General features: G+C 43.2%; 10 protein-coding genes and 1 non-coding gene across 11 annotated transcripts; 4 read left to right on the plus strand and 7 right to left on the minus strand.

Annotated features, from left to right (window-relative positions):
* Window positions 1-56: 56 nt before the first annotated feature.
* On the minus strand, window positions 57-1649 carry HEM14 (oxygen-dependent protoporphyrinogen oxidase; the record flags this gene model as incomplete). Its single annotated transcript, XM_003683303.1, has 1 exon — window positions 57-1649. The coding sequence occupies one exon, from the start codon at window positions 1647-1649 to the stop codon at window positions 57-59; it is 1593 nt and encodes a 530-aa protein (XP_003683351.1).
* A 160-nt stretch (window positions 1650-1809) lies between these two features.
* On the minus strand, window positions 1810-5178 carry PRP22 (DEAH-box ATP-dependent RNA helicase PRP22; the record flags this gene model as incomplete). The annotated part of the gene is made up of 1 exon (XM_003683304.1): window positions 1810-5178. The coding sequence occupies one exon, from the start codon at window positions 5176-5178 to the stop codon at window positions 1810-1812; it is 3369 nt and encodes a 1122-aa protein (XP_003683352.1).
* Window positions 5179-5316: 138 nt separating this feature from the next.
* PRE1 (proteasome core particle subunit beta 4) lies at window positions 5317-5907 on the minus strand (the record flags this gene model as incomplete). Its single annotated transcript, XM_003683305.1, has 1 exon — window positions 5317-5907. One exon carries the CDS (start codon window positions 5905-5907, stop codon window positions 5317-5319), a length of 591 nt encoding a protein of 196 aa, XP_003683353.1.
* Window positions 5908-6444: 537 nt separating this feature from the next.
* On the plus strand, window positions 6445-7695 carry PRI1 (DNA primase subunit PRI1; the record flags this gene model as incomplete). Its single annotated transcript, XM_003683306.1, has 1 exon — window positions 6445-7695. The coding sequence occupies one exon, from the start codon at window positions 6445-6447 to the stop codon at window positions 7693-7695; it is 1251 nt and encodes a 416-aa protein (XP_003683354.1).
* Window positions 7696-7727: 32 nt separating this feature from the next.
* On the minus strand, window positions 7728-9929 carry EGH1 (hydrolase; the record flags this gene model as incomplete). Its single annotated transcript, XM_003683307.1, has 1 exon — window positions 7728-9929. The coding sequence occupies one exon, from the start codon at window positions 9927-9929 to the stop codon at window positions 7728-7730; it is 2202 nt and encodes a 733-aa protein (XP_003683355.1).
* A 109-nt stretch (window positions 9930-10038) lies between these two features.
* Window positions 10039-10110, minus strand: TDEL0Htrna4E. Its single transcript has one exon. It is a non-coding gene; the product is annotated as a tRNA-Glu (tRNA).
* Window positions 10111-10518: 408 nt separating this feature from the next.
* SLG1 (Slg1p) lies at window positions 10519-11553 on the plus strand (the record flags this gene model as incomplete). The annotated part of the gene is made up of 1 exon (XM_003683308.1): window positions 10519-11553. One exon carries the CDS (start codon window positions 10519-10521, stop codon window positions 11551-11553), a length of 1035 nt encoding a protein of 344 aa, XP_003683356.1.
* A 410-nt stretch (window positions 11554-11963) lies between these two features.
* Window positions 11964-13727, plus strand: CUB1 (Cub1p; the record flags this gene model as incomplete). The annotated part of the gene is made up of 1 exon (XM_003683309.1): window positions 11964-13727. The coding sequence occupies one exon, from the start codon at window positions 11964-11966 to the stop codon at window positions 13725-13727; it is 1764 nt and encodes a 587-aa protein (XP_003683357.1).
* Window positions 13728-14558: 831 nt separating this feature from the next.
* On the plus strand, window positions 14559-15623 carry DOT5 (thioredoxin peroxidase DOT5; the record flags this gene model as incomplete). Its single annotated transcript, XM_003683310.1, has 1 exon — window positions 14559-15623. The coding sequence occupies one exon, from the start codon at window positions 14559-14561 to the stop codon at window positions 15621-15623; it is 1065 nt and encodes a 354-aa protein (XP_003683358.1).
* A 102-nt stretch (window positions 15624-15725) lies between these two features.
* Window positions 15726-17054, minus strand: APM1 (Apm1p; the record flags this gene model as incomplete). The annotated part of the gene is made up of 1 exon (XM_003683311.1): window positions 15726-17054. The coding sequence occupies one exon, from the start codon at window positions 17052-17054 to the stop codon at window positions 15726-15728; it is 1329 nt and encodes a 442-aa protein (XP_003683359.1).
* Window positions 17055-17208: 154 nt separating this feature from the next.
* Window positions 17209-17776, minus strand: EST3 (telomerase subunit EST3; the record flags this gene model as incomplete). The annotated part of the gene is given in 2 exon segments (XM_003683312.1): window positions 17209-17493; window positions 17495-17776. Coding segments are annotated over 2 exon segments (567 nt in total).
* Window positions 17777-17811: the final 35 nt, after the last annotated feature.

Here is a 17811-nt window from a genome sequence, read left to right on the forward strand (position 1 = left end):
CATGTGACGATTTGCTCGATGGGCTTAAATAGTATGAATCATGGCTATATACAGTGCTATGCTAGCTTGATGGCGTCCTGTAAACCATCAGCGATGACGTCGGGAACTCCAGGTCCCTTAGCAAAGCCCATTCCGCCCACTGAGACGGTTCCTTTGTATGCTTTCTGAAGTTCTTGCTCGACCGAAGCCTGCCAAGCGTCGTACCCGACTGAGAAGCGAGGGAGACACTTTTCAGCGACGGTAAATGCCCACATACCGTCTTCAAGGTCCTGAGATGAGATTCCTAAGTGGGTGTTAAGTGAGTCTTTTACTGCGCGGATGGTAAGCTCTTGAGACGGTACTGTCTCTGACGAATGGTGATTCAAGTAGTGCCCCCCTAGCATAGCGGTAAGCTTTGTATACTGTTCGGGTGAAGATGATTTCTGGTTTGCATCCATATTCTGGAATAGCGGCTGAAAACTTCTTTCGATGACAGAGTCGAAGATGACACCGAGTAGTCCTTGAGGGTTTTTGCTTGATTTGGGACAAAGATAGCCGAAGCCATGGTATTTCCTAGCTATGGCGTCTTTTTTGGGCAGGTAAAAATTCACAAGTAATATACTATTTGCCTTGATCTTGGCAAATTCCTTGGCCAGTTGTTCGTTGTCAATCATTGGTGAGATTCGCGCTGGAGTTGGGGTCAATCTGACATGGTTGAGGCCGGTGAGAGACTTTCCCTGTGACAACTGCACGCTGAGTCCCTCCTGTTCTTTGCCTTGGTTGATCTTGATAACTTTTTCGCCGCTTATCAAATTCACGTTTGATAGTTTGTTCAAGCTTTGTCTGACGAGATGCGGAAACATCTCCAGACCTCCCTTCAGGCCTAGCATGGGATACTTGTGCAATTTAGTGGAAAGTCCCTTCAACTCGGCCTCATCCTTATTGAATGCTCGTTGGTAGTCGCTTAGTAGCTGACTCAATTGATGTTTCTCATTAGGATCAGATTTACTGTTGTAAAAACCTTTCATAATCGAACCGTACTTAGTCTCCAAATCAAACAATTTCCTCACGGTCCTTTTGGCACTCATGTTGTCGATATCGTCCCCATATATTCCATGGAAGACAGCACTTAATATATTATTACCAATATAATCACTTCCAAATCGCCTCTTGATAAATGAGCTAACACTCTCATCCTGGCCTGGGTGGCTCGGAGGCCTTCTGAAAGGTTCGCCTAGGAAACCAGTGATGAGTCCCTTGCCGAGAGGATTGCATAGAAACTCTATAGCGGTCGCTGGGGAATTGGGAACTTGAGCCAACTTGTCATTTGGGTCTAACAGAAACTTCCTATTGGCCTCTGCATTCGCACTGATGCATTGTACAATTGATTGTTGATTGAGATCCTTCAAGGTATCGACAATAAGAACTGTTCCGTCGGAGACGCCTCTAAGCGTACGAGGACCCTGCTCTAACATCACTGGTTCATTATTCTTATCCTTGGTATCCAAGGATTTGATCCATCCACCAGTTCTTTTTTGAGACTCTATCAAGTGGATTGTCACATCAGGCCTTAGTTTACCTAGGAAATAAGTGAACATCAGGCCGGCAACACCACTTCCAACGACTGCCACTTTGGCATTAGTCGGTAACTTTGTAAGCGGGCTTAACATGGCAATTGTCAGAGCTTTGGATGATCTGAGTGCTAAGATTTAGCTGCAACCTTCTATCGAGTCTTTTTATCCTCTCTTTGACGGTCGTTTGCCTGGGACTTAGTCCGAATTCTACTTAAACGATTAAAATGAAAAATACCCAAATATATGATCTATAAAATTACCTCTTGATACCCAACGCTTTTTCTCGCGATTGTCTAATCGAGCTCAGTTTCCATGAATTTTGGTCCTTTGAGAACTTGTTGTATAAAGGTGCGATCTTAGCTTTCTTACGAGATTGACTGTCTTCATCGGCAACTTTGTAAAAATGAGGCGCTGATTCTACGAGCCAGTTAGGATCAATCGCAGTCACTTGTGACATATACTCTTTGCTAGTCAGAACCAAACTATGGTATATGACATATTCGTACTCTTTACCGAAAAGCGAGCTTGAAGGATGAATTCCCACGGTCGTTCCCCCGCAGATCGTCTTATAACCTACCTGGGAATCTCGTTTTGCGGCATTCATGAAGAACCCTGATACTAATGTACGCCTTATTACTTCAGGATCACCATGGCTACTAGCAATTGGTAGTCGGAATCTCGTGAAAAGAGTAGTCAATTGATTTCTAACATCTCTGGCCCGCTTGAGATGTCTGTAATGAAGATAATTGATAGTGCAGAATTGTTCAGTGCAATTTGCTTGCTGCCATTTGTTGTAGACGTTCAACAATGTCAAATGGTCTCCGTAAGGGTGGTGGAACCTAGCTTTCTTATTATCAGCCTCCTGCTGTTTTTCCTTGGGACGATAAAATACGTTCTGAACAGATAGCATGGAGATGATTGTTATGATGTCGTCTCCACAACCGTTGGTCACCGATGACAGTAATGCCTTAGAGAGCTGCGGTTCCATGGGGAATTGAGACATACGCATTCCCAGTTTACTCAGCCGACCATCATCTTCCAATGCTTGAAGATTGAAAAGCTCTTCAAGAGCTCGCATCAGGAGGTTCCTAGGAGGAGGATCCATAAACTCAAAATTGATAAGATCATTTATACCCATAGCCTTCAACATCAAAATAGTATGTGCGAGGTTTTGTCGCTGGATCTCAGGGATTGTATTTGGGAGCATCTCATTGTAGAATGCTGATTCTGTGTAAAGGCGGTAACATTTTCCCGGACCTGTTCTGCCGGCTCTACCCTTTCTTTGGTTTGCCTGTGCCTGAGAGATCGGTGAGACCACTAATTGTTCCATCCCAACTCTGGGGTTAAAAGTGTTGATCTTGGCGAATCCAGGGTCAATGACATAATAAATACCATCAATAGTGATGGAGGTTTCGGCAATATTAGTGGCGAAAACCACTTTACGAGTAGCCTCTGGAGTTGGTTCGAAAATTTTTGATTGAACTTCACTGGGCAGCGCCGAATAAACAGGTAGAATCAACAATTCCCCTATGCTATCGCCTAGAGTCTTAACTCGCTGATACAAAATTTCACAACAGGAATCAATTTCATCCTGCCCCGTCAAGAACACTAATATATCACCTGCTCCTTCATTCACATGGATCTCCATAACGGCATCTAGCGCAGACTCAATATAGTCCATTTGCGGAGTTTGAGCATAGAAGACCTCCACCGGAAAGGTCTTACCTGGAATCGTTATGACGGGACATTGACAGAAGTATTCCGAGAATTTTGCAGCATCCAAAGTAGCTGAAGTAATAATAACCTTCAAATCTGGTCTCTTTTGGGCTGCTTGCTTTAAAAGAGCAAAAAGGACATCTGTTGCAACTGTTCTCTCGTGAGCTTCATCAAGCATGATCACGGAGTATCTGGACATCGTCGGATCGAGCAAAGCCTCCCTCTGCAACATACCGTCTGTCATGTACTTAATTCGTGTTTGCGGAGATGTATTGTCCTCGAATCTGATGGTATAACCGACTTCAGTCCCCAGTTTGCATCCAACTTCTTCGGCGACTCTTTTCGAGACAGAAACCGCTGCAACCCTACGTGGTTGGGTACAACCGATGATGCCGCGGTCGGCAAACCCTGCGTCGTTCAGATACTGTGTTATCTGAGTTGTCTTACCAGAACCCGTCTCCCCGACAATAACTAGGAATTGATTGTCCTGTACTGCTCGGACTAGCTCAGATCTCATCTTGTACACTGGTAGGGATTTCCTTTGGCCGCTAATGGGTTGAGATTCTCTTTTACCAAAACTTATGTTCTCTCGCAGTCGATTTCTTTCCCATGCTGTGACGACAAGCTGTTGTCGAAGATCATCCACCTTTTTTTTATCTTCTTCACGGTTCTTCGTTGGATCGTCTACAGCCCGTTTCTTTCTGATCTGCTGTTCGATTTCTCTCTTGAGCTTAACCTTCTCCTCACGATGAGATTTCATCAATGCGGAACCGCCGACAGCGACCCTGTTCATGACACCTTTGGGGACTTTGGCGATCTTTGGTGCTTCATACTTCTTGGGTCCTTTCTCCAACTGTCCTTGTAAGAAGAGTGGTTCATCATCGGAGTTCAGCTCGACGTCAACTTCTTGATTTCTGACATTTGCATTGCTAGAGTCTGATAATTTTGGAACTTCTTTGATCTGATCCTGATTCAACTCTGGGTAGTCTTCGATAGATGCCGCACCACTGCCTATAAGTTGCCTTATTTCCCATCTCTCCGGTGATGTCAAGGGACGCCTCTGCGTTCTGTGTTCAGAAGCAACATCATCAGTGCTTCTTCCCAGACGCCTTCCTCTTGGTACCAAGGGCATACCATTGGGTCCAGTGCCAGACCCTTCGCCTGTTTTCTGGTCAATATTTTTCATACTTAATGAGACTTTACCATTGGATTGAACCTTCAGTACTTTAACAAAAACATGCTGGCCGACTTGAACCACATCATTTGGATCACGTACCCTTATGGGGCTCAACTCTGAGATGTGAACTAGTCCATCACAATTTACTTTCTTGACACCTGATAGCTGTACGAAGCAACCAAAAGCAGTAATGTTCTTTACAGATCCACGGTAAACTTTACCAGTTATAGGGGAAACATCCAGATGCTGACTTACTGGTCTCTGTGGAAACATATCCTTGCTATCGTCAATATCATCCCATTTTATCTGCTGATTAGGCAACTTAAGCCCTTCATCCGGCAGATCTGTTACAGGAGCCGATGCTGGATTAATTTTAGCATATATCTGGGAGGCTACATCAGCACTAACCCCACTCTCCATTTCGTCTAGTTTCTGCTGATATTCTTGCAGTGATTGGCATTTTCGAGCAATATCAATGACGAAGTCGATTACTACAGGGTCTTCAACACCAATAGCTTCTTTCATAATCTTACTGACATCATTCCTAAAGTCAGATATCAACTCCCACAACTTCTCGATTGCCTCCTGTGACAAGTTGACATCTAGCTCATCTATCTTTCTCTTGAAATCACTTGAATTTCGGGAAAGTTTCTTCACATTGAGTACAAACTCTATCACCACTTCATCATCTGTACCAATGACCTCAGCTATCCCAGCGATATCGTTGGACATCTGGCCATCTAAACACTTGTGCTCATCGATCGATGAATTCTTGAGTTGTAGATCAAGCTAATAAGGACCGTTATATGTGATGCTACTTAGGTTACTTCACCATGTTTCCAATCTATCTAGGTTGGGCCGCTCGTTGACCTATTCCATGTCGTCGAGTCTCCGTACTCCGTCCTTGTCGACCACTTTCACTATTACGCCCTTGAAATCAATTGGCATTCTTCTGTTCAATTCCTCCACACACTTCTTCAAAAGCTCTAAACCTTCTTGCTCCGTCATATCGGGACGATAATGACGATCCAGTAGTGAAAAAGTGTAGAAACCTGCGTATCCATGTGCAGCATAGGGCAGTTCAACATTTGTGCCCAGGTAATCGATCTGATACAACTCTGGCTTTCCAGCTTTCGAATCATAACCGCCAATCAATACATTCACTTGATATGGTTTCCTCGATCTGAGAGACTTAGCTAATTCCTGTCTGACAAAACTAGCAGTCGCATGTGGTGATAATTCGACGTTCTCTCTCACGGAATATAGCTGCATGTTGGCCTGAATATACTCTGCAAATTGTACGGTATCACCTGCTTCACCACTGAAACTCATCAGGTTATGTGGAGACAATAACCTAGTTTTGTCATCGCTATCCTTCAGGATCGATATTCCTCGGGTCACAGCTTTCGAAGTAGCCAGTATCACCGAATCTTGTACCCTTATACCCAAGATAATGTCCATTCTCGTTGCAATTGGCCTGTAAACACCCACAAAGGACTCTCTATTTGACCTCTTGAGTGCTCGCTACTGCTAGATAGTTCATCTCCCTTCACATTAATAGCCTTTTGCCACCGTTAAGCTGTCTTGAAGCCGGGTAAGGGCAATTGAACGATCGAAGAGTATTGGGATGGGCTATCGATGGCACTTGATGGCACTTGATGGGTTCCAATGGATCGATCGAGGTTTGAAATGATGAGCTAGGCTTAGTCTGGTTCTTTTCCTCTTTGTTCTGAGGCTACCAGGCCTCTAAAAAGTGACTTGGCTGATTTATCTGAGTAAAGCTGCCCAGAATTTTCATTGCTGACTTGGATAGTTGACAATAGCCCATTGCAGTCGATATCAGCTCAATATGACCCTAGTTCATGGTATTTTGGCCTTTAGTGGTGTTCTTCGGTAAGAACGATCGAACGCGAAGACGCGTTAAGAGATGACCATTAAACTATGAATTGATCACTTTACTACCAACGCCTCGAGCAACCCGCAGTATATTGTAAATAAATGGAGCAATCCGATGTGGTGGCCAATGGTAATGGCAAGTTCAAGACTCCTAGTTCTTCCGATATGCAATACTACTACCAGTGCTTATTCCCTTTCAAAGTAATATTCAATTGGTTAAACCATTCACCTAAACCAGGCAGAGATATTGTGAATCGAGAGTTTGCAATGGCTTTCAGGTCTGGAGCTTACAAGAGATACAATTCTTACAACTCTGTGCAAGAATTCAAGACTCAGATTGAGAAGGCCAATCCTGATAGATTCGAAATTGGAGCTATCTATAATAAGGCCCCGAGGGAACGTGATACTATCCTGAAGAGCGAAATGAAACCATTGGAGAAGGAATTGGTGTTTGATATTGATATGGATGACTACGATACGTTCAGAACGTGTTGTTCTGGGGCTCAAGTGTGTGAAAGATGCTGGAAATTCATCACTTTGGCCATGTTAGTGGTTAATACGACTCTCACTGAAGATTTTGCATATGAAGATTTTATTTGGGTGTTCTCTGGTAGACGTGGTGCGCATTGTTGGGTCAGTGACAAGCGTGCACGTATCTTGCACGATTTACAAAGAAGGAACGTCCTGGATTACGTTAATGTGGTGCGAGATCGTAATGCTGACAAGAGGCTTTCTTTAAAAAGACCCTACCATCCACATCTGGTACGTTCATTAGAGATCTTGAAACCTCATTTTGCGAGTATTATTCTAGAAGAACAAAATCCATGGCAAAATGATGAGCATGCATTTACTACTTTACTCCCCTGTCTACATGATAAGAACCTGATAGACGCTTTGAGAAGATACTGGTCTGAGAATCCAAATAGGTCAAGTAAAGAGAAATGGAATGATATCGATGTGATTGCATCTAAAGAGATCAAGACCAGTCGGAAGCAGGATTATGCCACCAGGCTACGTGAATGTAAGGAAGATATGGTCATTGCAACGTTGTATCCAAAGCTGGATATTGAAGTTACAAAACAGACAATCCATTTACTGAAATCTCCCTTCTGTATTCATCCTTCCACAGGTAACGTTTGTGTACCGATTGATATGAAGTTTAACCCAGATCAGGCACCAAAATTGATTACATTGCAACACGAAATGGAACAAAATGGCAATAACGTTGAGAAAACAAGTTTACAGCCATTTATCGAGTTGTTCCAGCAGCATGTAAACAAAGTGATGAAGAATGACATGGGTACTGTCAAAAGAGAACGTGCTGAGGACGGTGAAACTTCACTCGAGTTTTAATAGAAGTCTTTAATGTATTTATTATGAATGCCCTAAGCGATTACACAATCGGGACTGGGGTCTCTTTGGTTTTCTTCTGCCAGCGAAAGTTTTAACCATTGCTTACCAGAACTATGGTACCATTTGAGTAATTGATATTCACGGTAGTAAGTGAAGCGACCCGATGACGACCTAACACGTACCTGTTCAAGAGGGAAATGATGTCTGGGTAAGAATATGAACGAATGAGCGTCCGGTGATAATTCTGCATCAACTTTTGCCGTGATCTCCAGGTAATAAGTCTTGGAAGGCAAATCAAATTCAGCATTGATGAACTGGCCATGAATTTTTACTGGAAATGGTCTTAGCACCGCATCAAGAACACGAATACCGTCGAAATCAAGCGAATTCCTGTCAGCACATGGAGGCGAATCGAGTTCCAGCTTTTTCGCAAACGGTATAAAATCGGAGGCCTCGGAATCTAATCTACCGTCTTCTTCCCTCTTTGGTTCTTTAGTTTTAGAGCTATCTTCCATGGACCAGATCGAAAAATCCTCATTGTTCCATTCGTCCCCCCATTTGTGACTATTCTTTGAGCAGTAACACCAAAGACTATAGGATAGATTCTCACCTTCCAGTGCCAATTGCAAAGCGTCTATTGCTGCTGTTTGAGAAGAAAAATTACCATCTTTGTAGGCCTTCTTGTTGTCCATATCGATAGGCATACCGATCTCGGTGAAAAAACATGGTACATGTAAAACATCCTTCACCTCTTGCTTCATGTCTCGCAGCTGCCTTTTGAATGACTTACGAACATTTGCTTCCCCAATAACCACACTAAACGCAGGATTCAAGTATTTCTCACGAACTATACCAAAAGTGTCGACATTAAATTTTCTGCTCCATGTTTTGAACATCAATGACATCCCATCGTAGTAATGACATGCATAGACAGTTCGATTATCTATCAAATCACTGCCCAGTAGCTTCGGAGGTTCTTTGAAAACCATTCCCTGCATGAATAATAATGCATCTCTATCAATACTTCTAAACTTTGATTGGAAATTTTTGTAGAAATTAACGAAATTGTGGTTGATGAAGTAAGACTCATCCACTGCAGTACGGTCTCTTAAGCTAGCGAAATAATCCTTTTTAATCAACTCTGGTCCCAGAGCAGTCTCGCCCCAAACTCCGTGTAATTTCCAAATACATTGCCCAGGAAGCCACTCTTCATTTCTTTCCCACTTATATCTAGCATCTACCTCGCTTCTTTCTTCAGCGGTCAGCCAGCATTTGGTCCCTTTTGGATCTATCTTCTGTGTACCAGTTTTGGTAGGACCAAAAATTGAAATGTCGTATTGGTCGACGATGGCCGGATGTCCTTCACCGAGAATAAAACTTTGAAATGCTGTTGGCGTGGACCCACGTTTCAAATTCCTATTCTTTGGGATAATGCCTAGGTCCTTCTCCCCAAAGTAACCACAATTTGGTTCATTCATCGTCTCGAGACCAATGATGCAGTTTTCCACAAATAACTCCGGGGCCTTCTCCTGTATCCTAGAGTAAAGACGCATTACGGCATCAACGAACTTTCCCTGCAGATAGTCCTGAATGTTTTCACCATTGATGGTGCACTTTGGTGCAAAATCCTTGCCTGCAAAGAACAAAGTGAACATCGTTTGGCATGCGAGCTTATAGAGATTCGTGGGCCACAGCATCTTGGGATACTCTTTCTTCTCACTGGTATAATGGCTATGCAACACAGCAGCTTCGGTTGCTTCAAAGCCGGTGGGTTGAAAGCCTGCACAGTAAAGTGTCCATAGTGGAGCACCCGAGCCACCAGAGAATCTCGACCAAACGTCCTGATGTGGGTCCAAGTAGACTTGTATGCCTCCAATGGACCGGATTTTTTGCAATACATCAATCACATAGTCCATATAGTCAAAATCGTATTCACCGGGACCTTTTTGTTCCAAAGACTCCCAGGTGAAAGGGAATCGAATGCAATTATACCCCAAAGACTTGAGCTTGTTCACATGGAGTTCGACTTCAGCTAGAGGAACCGGATGATCTGCAAAACTGACATTCTCTGCATCCTCCAAAATAGATTTTCCAGCGATTGGCAATCTAGTTGGAAGGTAAGGGTCTGCAGGAAACTTCACCGTAGGATCAAAGTTTACACCTCTTAATTGAATAGCGTTTCCACTTGAATCACAAAACTCTGCATCTTTAGAGACACAGATCTTCCCCAGCATCAACGATTGAACCTTACTGGGATGGTAAAGACTATTAGTCTTCAAGGATCTTATGTATTATAAGATGAATTACTAGATTATAGGAATTGATAAAAAAATAAAATAAATCCTCCGATGCGGGGAGTCGAACCCCGGTCTCCACGGTGAAAGCGTGGTGTGATAGCCGTTACACTACATCGGATTAGTTAATTAGATGTTAGAGTTGTGCTTATCTTCAGTCTTAGCATTATTGCGCAGTCAGAAAATTGCATATTCCATTACATTCAAGATCAACAGCATTCTCGAGCTGCGGTACTACTTATCTGCAACAAACAAGAAGCCGTAACTGCGCTCTGACGGGCCTCTTTAGAGTGGTGATCGCATCATCGAGAACGACTAAGCCTTTGTTTCAGCCGATTCGACACGTCTGGACGAAGAAAAAAGAGGCGAATACTGACCATCGACGAATCTAACAGCGTCGATCGGACCCTGGGCAGCTGATTGAGGTCTGTAGAGCTTTTGGAAAGGGCTTGCACAAGTATATGGACACTGGTCGAGTTAAATAAAGCTTTTCAGATTAAAGTTTGGGGCTTATTTCGTTGTGATTACGATGATATTGACCAGGAGCGGGTATGCATTGCTCCTTACAGTGATGTTTGTTAGCCGGCTTGCACTCGGTTACCAGTGTTTTTCTTCACTACCTTCTTCTTTCACATTAGATGATACCTATGAATATCAAGCGAGTGGTTACTGTAACGATAAGTGCACGGCGAAAGGCTATAAATATTTTGCCTTGACCCAGGGGAATCAATGTTATTGTGGAAATGATAATCCAGCAGAGTCACAGTCTACTTCTACTGGATGTACAAGTACGTGTTTTGGATACCCAGCTGAGATGTGCGGTGGTGCCAACGCATTCTCCGTGTACGCTATAACGGCAAATGGTGGCACTGCTGTCGAAGTGACTGGTTCCAGTTCTCTTGCCTCATCGAGTTCCTCTTCGACATCATCAACATCATCTACTTCGTCTTCTAGCAGCACAACTAGTTCCAGCACAACGACAAGTTCCAGCAGTACGACGACTTCATCATCATCATCATCCACTTCTTCTAGAGGAACTACAACTACACGAAGTTCCGAGTCAGCAGACTCGGTAGTTTACCTCACAGCAACCAACACAGACGGAGGATCTACAGTTTTTGTCACAAGCACAATCACAACCAGCACGCAAGGAATGCCCACATCAACCTCATCAAACGATTCCGATACCAATCACAAGAAGAAAGTTAACATTGGGGCCATTGTGGGAGGTGTAGTAGGAGGTGTAGGCGGAGCACTAGTAATAGGTGCAGCAGTACTACTAATTCTAAGGCACGTGAACAAGAGGCGTGAGCAAGAGCGCATGGAGAAAGAGTACCAAGAAGCCATCAAACCAGTCGAATACGGCGACAAGTTGCACCATGGTGGATCCTCTGTCTCGCTCAACAATTTGCAGTCGTCTGGATCCTTCGACGACACCACACACGCCATGTCATCGAACAATCCGTTCGATGATTCAAGGCGTATAAGCAATGGCTCGATCCTCAACGCTCCAAGCCACACCAACCCAAAGACTCTCACGGTGGTGAATCCGGACGAGGATTGAGATCTGTATTTGTGTTTTAAACGTCGACAAGACGAGTAAATAGAAGGATAATTGGGAATCATAGTTATTAGTACTATCAGTAGTTGTTGACCTCTTGAAGATCTGAGCCCTAGTTAGGGTTTTCTTTGAGTGATAAAAAATTTTTGGAGGGAATTAGGAGTATCCAGTTGAGCAGCCAGGAGGCAATTTAAAGACCTGATTGTGCTCGGATAAACAGCGATTTCCCCGTCAAAGAGTGTCAAGATCCCAACTTATAGCCTCGGCGAATTGAATCTTGGTTTGCGAGCACAGAATTGGTGTTATTAGCAGTTGTTCGTAAGATATTACCGGTGGTGATTGGATAGATATATACCGGTGGAATTGATTCCTTTAGTTTAACCTATTACTATCGAAACAGCACCATAAAGAGGATGGTTGTATCATTGCCCGTGGCTGCGTCGAACTCACAGCATCCGCAAGATGTCCCTAAGGAAGAAGAGTCGATCTTAAACTACCTGTTAGGGGTAAGAAACCTATTGGGTCAATTGAAGCAAAATAGGAGACAATACCTGAACTCTAAGGAAGTGCAGAACATTTATCAACAAGTCTTGACAAAAGTGAGAGAACTAGACCAAATAAGAAAGAGTAATCATGATACGCCTTCTAATAGTGCTACTACCCTGATTCACAGCACTGAGTTGCACAATAGAGTGGATTCTGTTCTAGATGACGTTTTTCAATTGTTGTCTTTGTGTTTCTTGACTGTTGGTTTGAAAAACTCTGCACCTGCAACCTATGCTTCTTTATCTACTGTGCAAAGGCTATTGGAACATTTGAACGAATCGAATGTTTTTACGCAGCATGATTTGAGACCTATTAGAGAGAGACTGCTGGAGATTTCAAAGATTGTTGAGAACAGTTCGTACAAGAACGAGGTGTCCGGTGATAATTTGGAAGACATAGATGAAAAATTGCCCGAGGCAGATCGTAAATTCTATGAGGAGAGGAACAAGAACAAGATAGAGGAAGATTTACTGTTGAGGGCCAAATTGCAGCATTGTCTGGATGAATACCACAGCACAGAGTCCAAGGTCGAGGAAATTGATCCACATTTGACTACTATCATGGAGAAACTATTTGAGATAAGAAGGGGGTTGCTTTCACTGGCAGCATCTTCAAAGAGATCAAACCCTTCTTTGGAAAAGAGTCCTTTATCTCAGGAACATGTGCATGAGCAAGTCGAGAAACTGGAAAGTCAATTGACCGAATTGGAATCCCACCGTGACGAAAATGGTAAATTCAAATCTTTGGAGACTGACAAGGTAGAAGATAAAGGTCAAAACGTTCTAAATGGTCTTCTAGACGATTGCCACGATCTCATTAGCGATTTGTCCCACCAAAAGAATGGTGGGATCGAATTGGATGCCAAATTGCAGCCCATTTACGAGCAATTGATCGATATAAAGACCAGCCTCGAAAATTTGTTGGTCACTAGAAGGTGGACCTTGAGAGAGACTGACCTTTTCACATTTCAAAAACAGTTGAGTGAGATCGATAGCCTAAGAGTCCACGGTAAATTCCCCACCGACTCGGGTACTTCAAAGGGCCAATCAATTCTTCTCTATCTGCTGCGTAGATGTTTTGCGATCATCTATAAGCTGTTGGAGAGTTCCGAACCGGTTTCCGAGTCCCTACAACCAATTCACAATCAGCTATCGACAGTGCGCCGTTGTCTACTAGAATTGAAGAGAATGGGTGGTGTCAATAACGATAGAGAATTGTACCCCTACCAGATGAAATTGGCCTCTCTCGACGACCTGCGTACGGATGGTAAATTCTACGACTCAGACGGTAATATACCAGAGGGACAAGGTACATTGAACGCTCTTCTCGCTGAGTGCTTCGATATCGTACACGAATTAAAGATCGAAGCTCAGGAACGTGCAGAGACTGAATCTGCTCAACAATCAGAGGCCGAACAAGATGATGGTCTCGTTAACGATACAGATAACGATAACGACGGAGACCAACCGGTAGCGAGATATTTGGATGTACACAACCAATACTCAAACGACGACGATGAGGACGAAGAAGAAGAAGATGGTGAAGAAGCTAGTTTAACCAACGCCAGTGAGCACAGCTACGTGGATGAAGAGGAAAATGACTATCATATACCAGCCAAGGCCCATCATTGATTGAAATGCCATGGCTAAACTACTATATTCTGGGACTGGTTTTTCTTTATACTTTTGTATTTCCAAATCATGTACATCATATTTTCTTTGGCCACGAATTGTCTGCCATTCATTATACAACATTGTCGTTACTTTCACTAATTAACGCCGATGGAGTCTCTCTCACTAATATAGCAGAACGTTGAGGCCCTCACATCGTCTGTAATGTAAGATATTTCCCGTCACTGTTTGCAACAGGAGCAAAACTCTGCAGTGACCTAGAGCTAGTGTTTTTGTTGATATGCTCCCGGCATATTTGTAGTTTTTACGCTTGTGTTTGTGGAGCAAATAAGCACTGTTACTATCCTAATTTTCAACTACGAAGGATGTTTTACTATTAGCTAACGACCTTGACAATGTAGTACTACTAAGTACTACTTTGCCAAATATGCTCTTTAAGCCATTGGCTGCGTTTATAACGTGTTTCCTTTCTACAGCAGGAAGTATGCTTGTTCGTTAGCTTTCGTGATATAGCAAGCAAAACAGGCTTATAGAGACTACGAAAGTAACAATGTAGAGCATTGCGATCTATTGAAATCGATTGCGTAGTGAATTGATAATTTTTCAATAATACGTCGCTCTTTGCTGGCAGCGTAGTTTAGGGCAAATTGGCAAGGGGTATACATATAAGGAGGCCTCAGCGAGCAATTGTTCACTCTACAAACCTTCAATTAACTAGAACCATATATATATATAAAAGTATCATTTGAGTCGAAAATGGTAGACCTACGTCGTTCTGCAAGAGCTGCTGCTGCTGCTAAGAGAGGTATTCCAGAGTCTGAAGAAATCAATATGTCAAAGAAATCAAAAACAAGTGAATCTACAAAACCACCTGCTGGTGAGGACGAGACTGGTGTGAAAGGTGAAGAACTATGGAAACTTTCAAAGGACGAGTCTGCTCCAAAGGGTAGGAGAGGATCAAAATCCAAGAAAGATGCAACAAAGCCTCCAGCAGGAGAAGATGAGACTGGGGGAAAGGGTGAAGAGCTCTGGAAATTGCCCAGAGGTGAGTCCGCTTCCTCAAAAGCTAGAAGAGGTTCAAGAACGTCTAAACACAAGAACGATTCGAGTAAACCTCCAGCAGGGGAGGATGAGACTGGTGTAGCAGGTGAAGAGTTGTGGAAATTGCCCAGAAAAGAAGGTGCAGAATCCGAATCTACTAAACCACCTGCAGGAGAAGATGAGACTGGGAAAGAGGGAGAAGAATTATGGAAGCTCCATAAGGACGAAGGCGCAAAACCAAGAAGAGGTTCTAAGTCAAGTGACAAGACCAAGCCTCTTGCTGGCGAGGATGAAACTGGTGGAGAAGGTGAAGAGCTATGGAAATTGCCAAAAAAGGATGAGAAAGAGACTGATGTTGCAGAGGATTCGGATCAAACAGCACAATCGACAGAATTGGATATAGGCGATGAGATCCCAGATGTCACCTTGCAAAATCAGGACGGCAAGGACGTCTCATTGAGAGACGTTGCAAAGGAACATAAGATCATTATAATTTTTGCTTACCCTAAGGCAAGCACGCCAGGTTGTACCCGTCAAGCCTGTGGGTACCGTGACAATTACGACGAGTTGAAAGAGCATGCGGCTGTCTTTGGTCTCAGTGGGGACAACGCATCGGCTCAAAAGAAGTTTCAAACTAAGCAATCGCTTCCTTTTGATCTGTTGTGTGATCCTGGGAGAGTCTTAATCGGCCATTTGGGTGCCAAGAAGACTGCTCAGTCGGGGACTCTGAGATCTCACTGGGTTTTCTTCGATGGTAAATTGAAGTATAAGAGAGTAAAAGTCTCGCCAGAAGTGAGCATTCAGGATGGTAAGAAAGAGGTATTAGAGTTAGCGGCCAGCCTCCAGAACGAGTGAAACTGCAAGGCTCAAAGCGAGCATCATTGAGAATACATTTGGGTATCTATGTACTTTTAGGTAGAAAAACGAAATGAGATTCTAAATGCATTTGATAATCTATTAGTTCAGTCTTATCGTGTAATCATCTCCATTCTGGGTTATGTACCGGACCCAAGGGTAACTTTTGTATTGAAGCTTGGGTTCATTAATTTTCAGATAACGCACTTGAATTCCTGAAGTGGTAAAGTATGGAATTTGGAATTTTACTTGAACCGGCCTTTTGAATTTTGGCTTCTCAACGCCATTGATAGAGGGCAGCCCCATCTGCGCTGCCATGGAGTATTCTTTACCACCGTAAAAACTTCTGATCTTCCAAAGAATAGCATTTTTCTCTGGGACCCATTTGATGGATCCGTGAGAGTACCTGAAAGAAGGAGTGTCGGCATCATCTGGAACAGGAATCAATATTTCAACGTTATTAGCAACCGATTTCTTCTTAATTTGAGCCTTTGCCCTGCAATGGATCTCTATCCTCGATTTTGAATGCACTTGCACGTTAACATCACACCAAATTAACGGTTTCACTGGAGTAGTTAATCTGTAACTCATAAGTTCAAATTCACCATCAGGTGGTATAAAAGTTATAATTTTCTCGTTCTCAAATTTGCTTAACCTCACACATTGGTGGAATTTCAAATCCTCCAATTCAGCGCTAGATTTCTTCTTTCCTGCGGTGACTTGGCTTTCACCCGTCTCTGGATCCCTAGTAAAGATGCCCTTGTCATTAATGCCCAGCTTCAAATCAGGCATACCGGACAGCCGCGACCTAACTATCACTTGCCCAATAATCTCGGACCTGAGCACCTGTCCTTGTTGGTTCATAACCATATTGATCGACTCCACAATGTCTAAGAACGCCTCGTTTTTCTTATACGTTATACCATCCGCTCTCCAACTAACGGAATTAGTCAAACCGGTGGGCGGCCTTGCCGTAGCCTTGACCTTCTTGACAGCTTTGATCAATTTGAATGATTTCTGAGTAATATATTGTTTGAGCATCTTGGTCTCGGTAATTTGAGGAATACCATAGTCCATCATTTCGTCCAACAACTCATAGATTATAACAAAATTGTCCCTAACAGATTCTTCTTCAACTGTCTTGAGATAGTCTCCTAGGGCTTCCACTAGTTTATGCAAAAACGTGAAGACCTGTGCCGCATTGGTGGCTAAAGATGTGGACAATGCAACAACATACAGATCCTCATGCTCGATGAAAAGATACTGAATACCACGGTGATTCAAACAAGGTGGGATGACACTGGATTCTTCCTCTAGATCTGCAAGGAGAGGTGCAAACCTATCGATGGCCGACAGCGGAATGTCATCCCTATACCGTCTTGAAAGAATCGGTCTACCTTTAATATCACAGAAATAAATCCCTGAAACCATTCTCAGACACAGACGACTCCGAGTATAGACCAACCGAAGGTCCTGAATGCCCAATTGATCTATGTGAACCGATCTATGATCTTTTAATATGATCACTTACATGCTATACTATTGCCAATACGGCGCACTAAATACGAGAGTAGCCATCGAACTTTTATAAGGTATATAAGTATGGAAAGTGCTCGAAGGATTCGATCTGGTCCATCTCGAATTGGCTAGCCTGGTTTACTATCAATACCGGGATCGTAGAGCATCTTTTATGATTCGCAGCGGACTGCCAATTCTTCATATCGATGCCGAAATTCTTTAGTATGTAGTTGCGATCCCTATGGTATAGCTTACAATCGCTAATGATGAATAGCGAATGTTCTGTCTCTAAGGTTATTCTTGAACGGTGTGTGCGTTCAAATTCTGATACGCATTGAGGTGTGAATTCAACTAAGTATCTGATGGGCGCTGTCCCTTACGGTAGCGAACACTTGAAAACGATTCACGCTATGGAATTTGACGACCTTGACAAAATGACTCGGATTACGGAGAATTCGGGGACTCAGCTGTGGCTTGCGTAAATCTTTCAACTGTAATTTGGGGATGAAATTGAAGACTGGTAGTCTAATATCGCTTTCATCTGCAATTAGAGGTCCAATACTTTTCTCTATCCATGGCAGTAGAAAGACAGTGTCCTTTTGCTTAGAACTAGAGGATAATATTGTCTTAGGCATTGAGGTCTTAACACAACTGACCACAACACATCTTA

The sequence above is a fragment of the Torulaspora delbrueckii genome, chromosome 8, assembly GCF_000243375.1.
Source record: "Torulaspora delbrueckii CBS 1146 chromosome 8, complete genome".
Taxonomy (NCBI): Eukaryota; Fungi; Ascomycota; class Saccharomycetes; order Saccharomycetales; family Saccharomycetaceae; genus Torulaspora; species Torulaspora delbrueckii.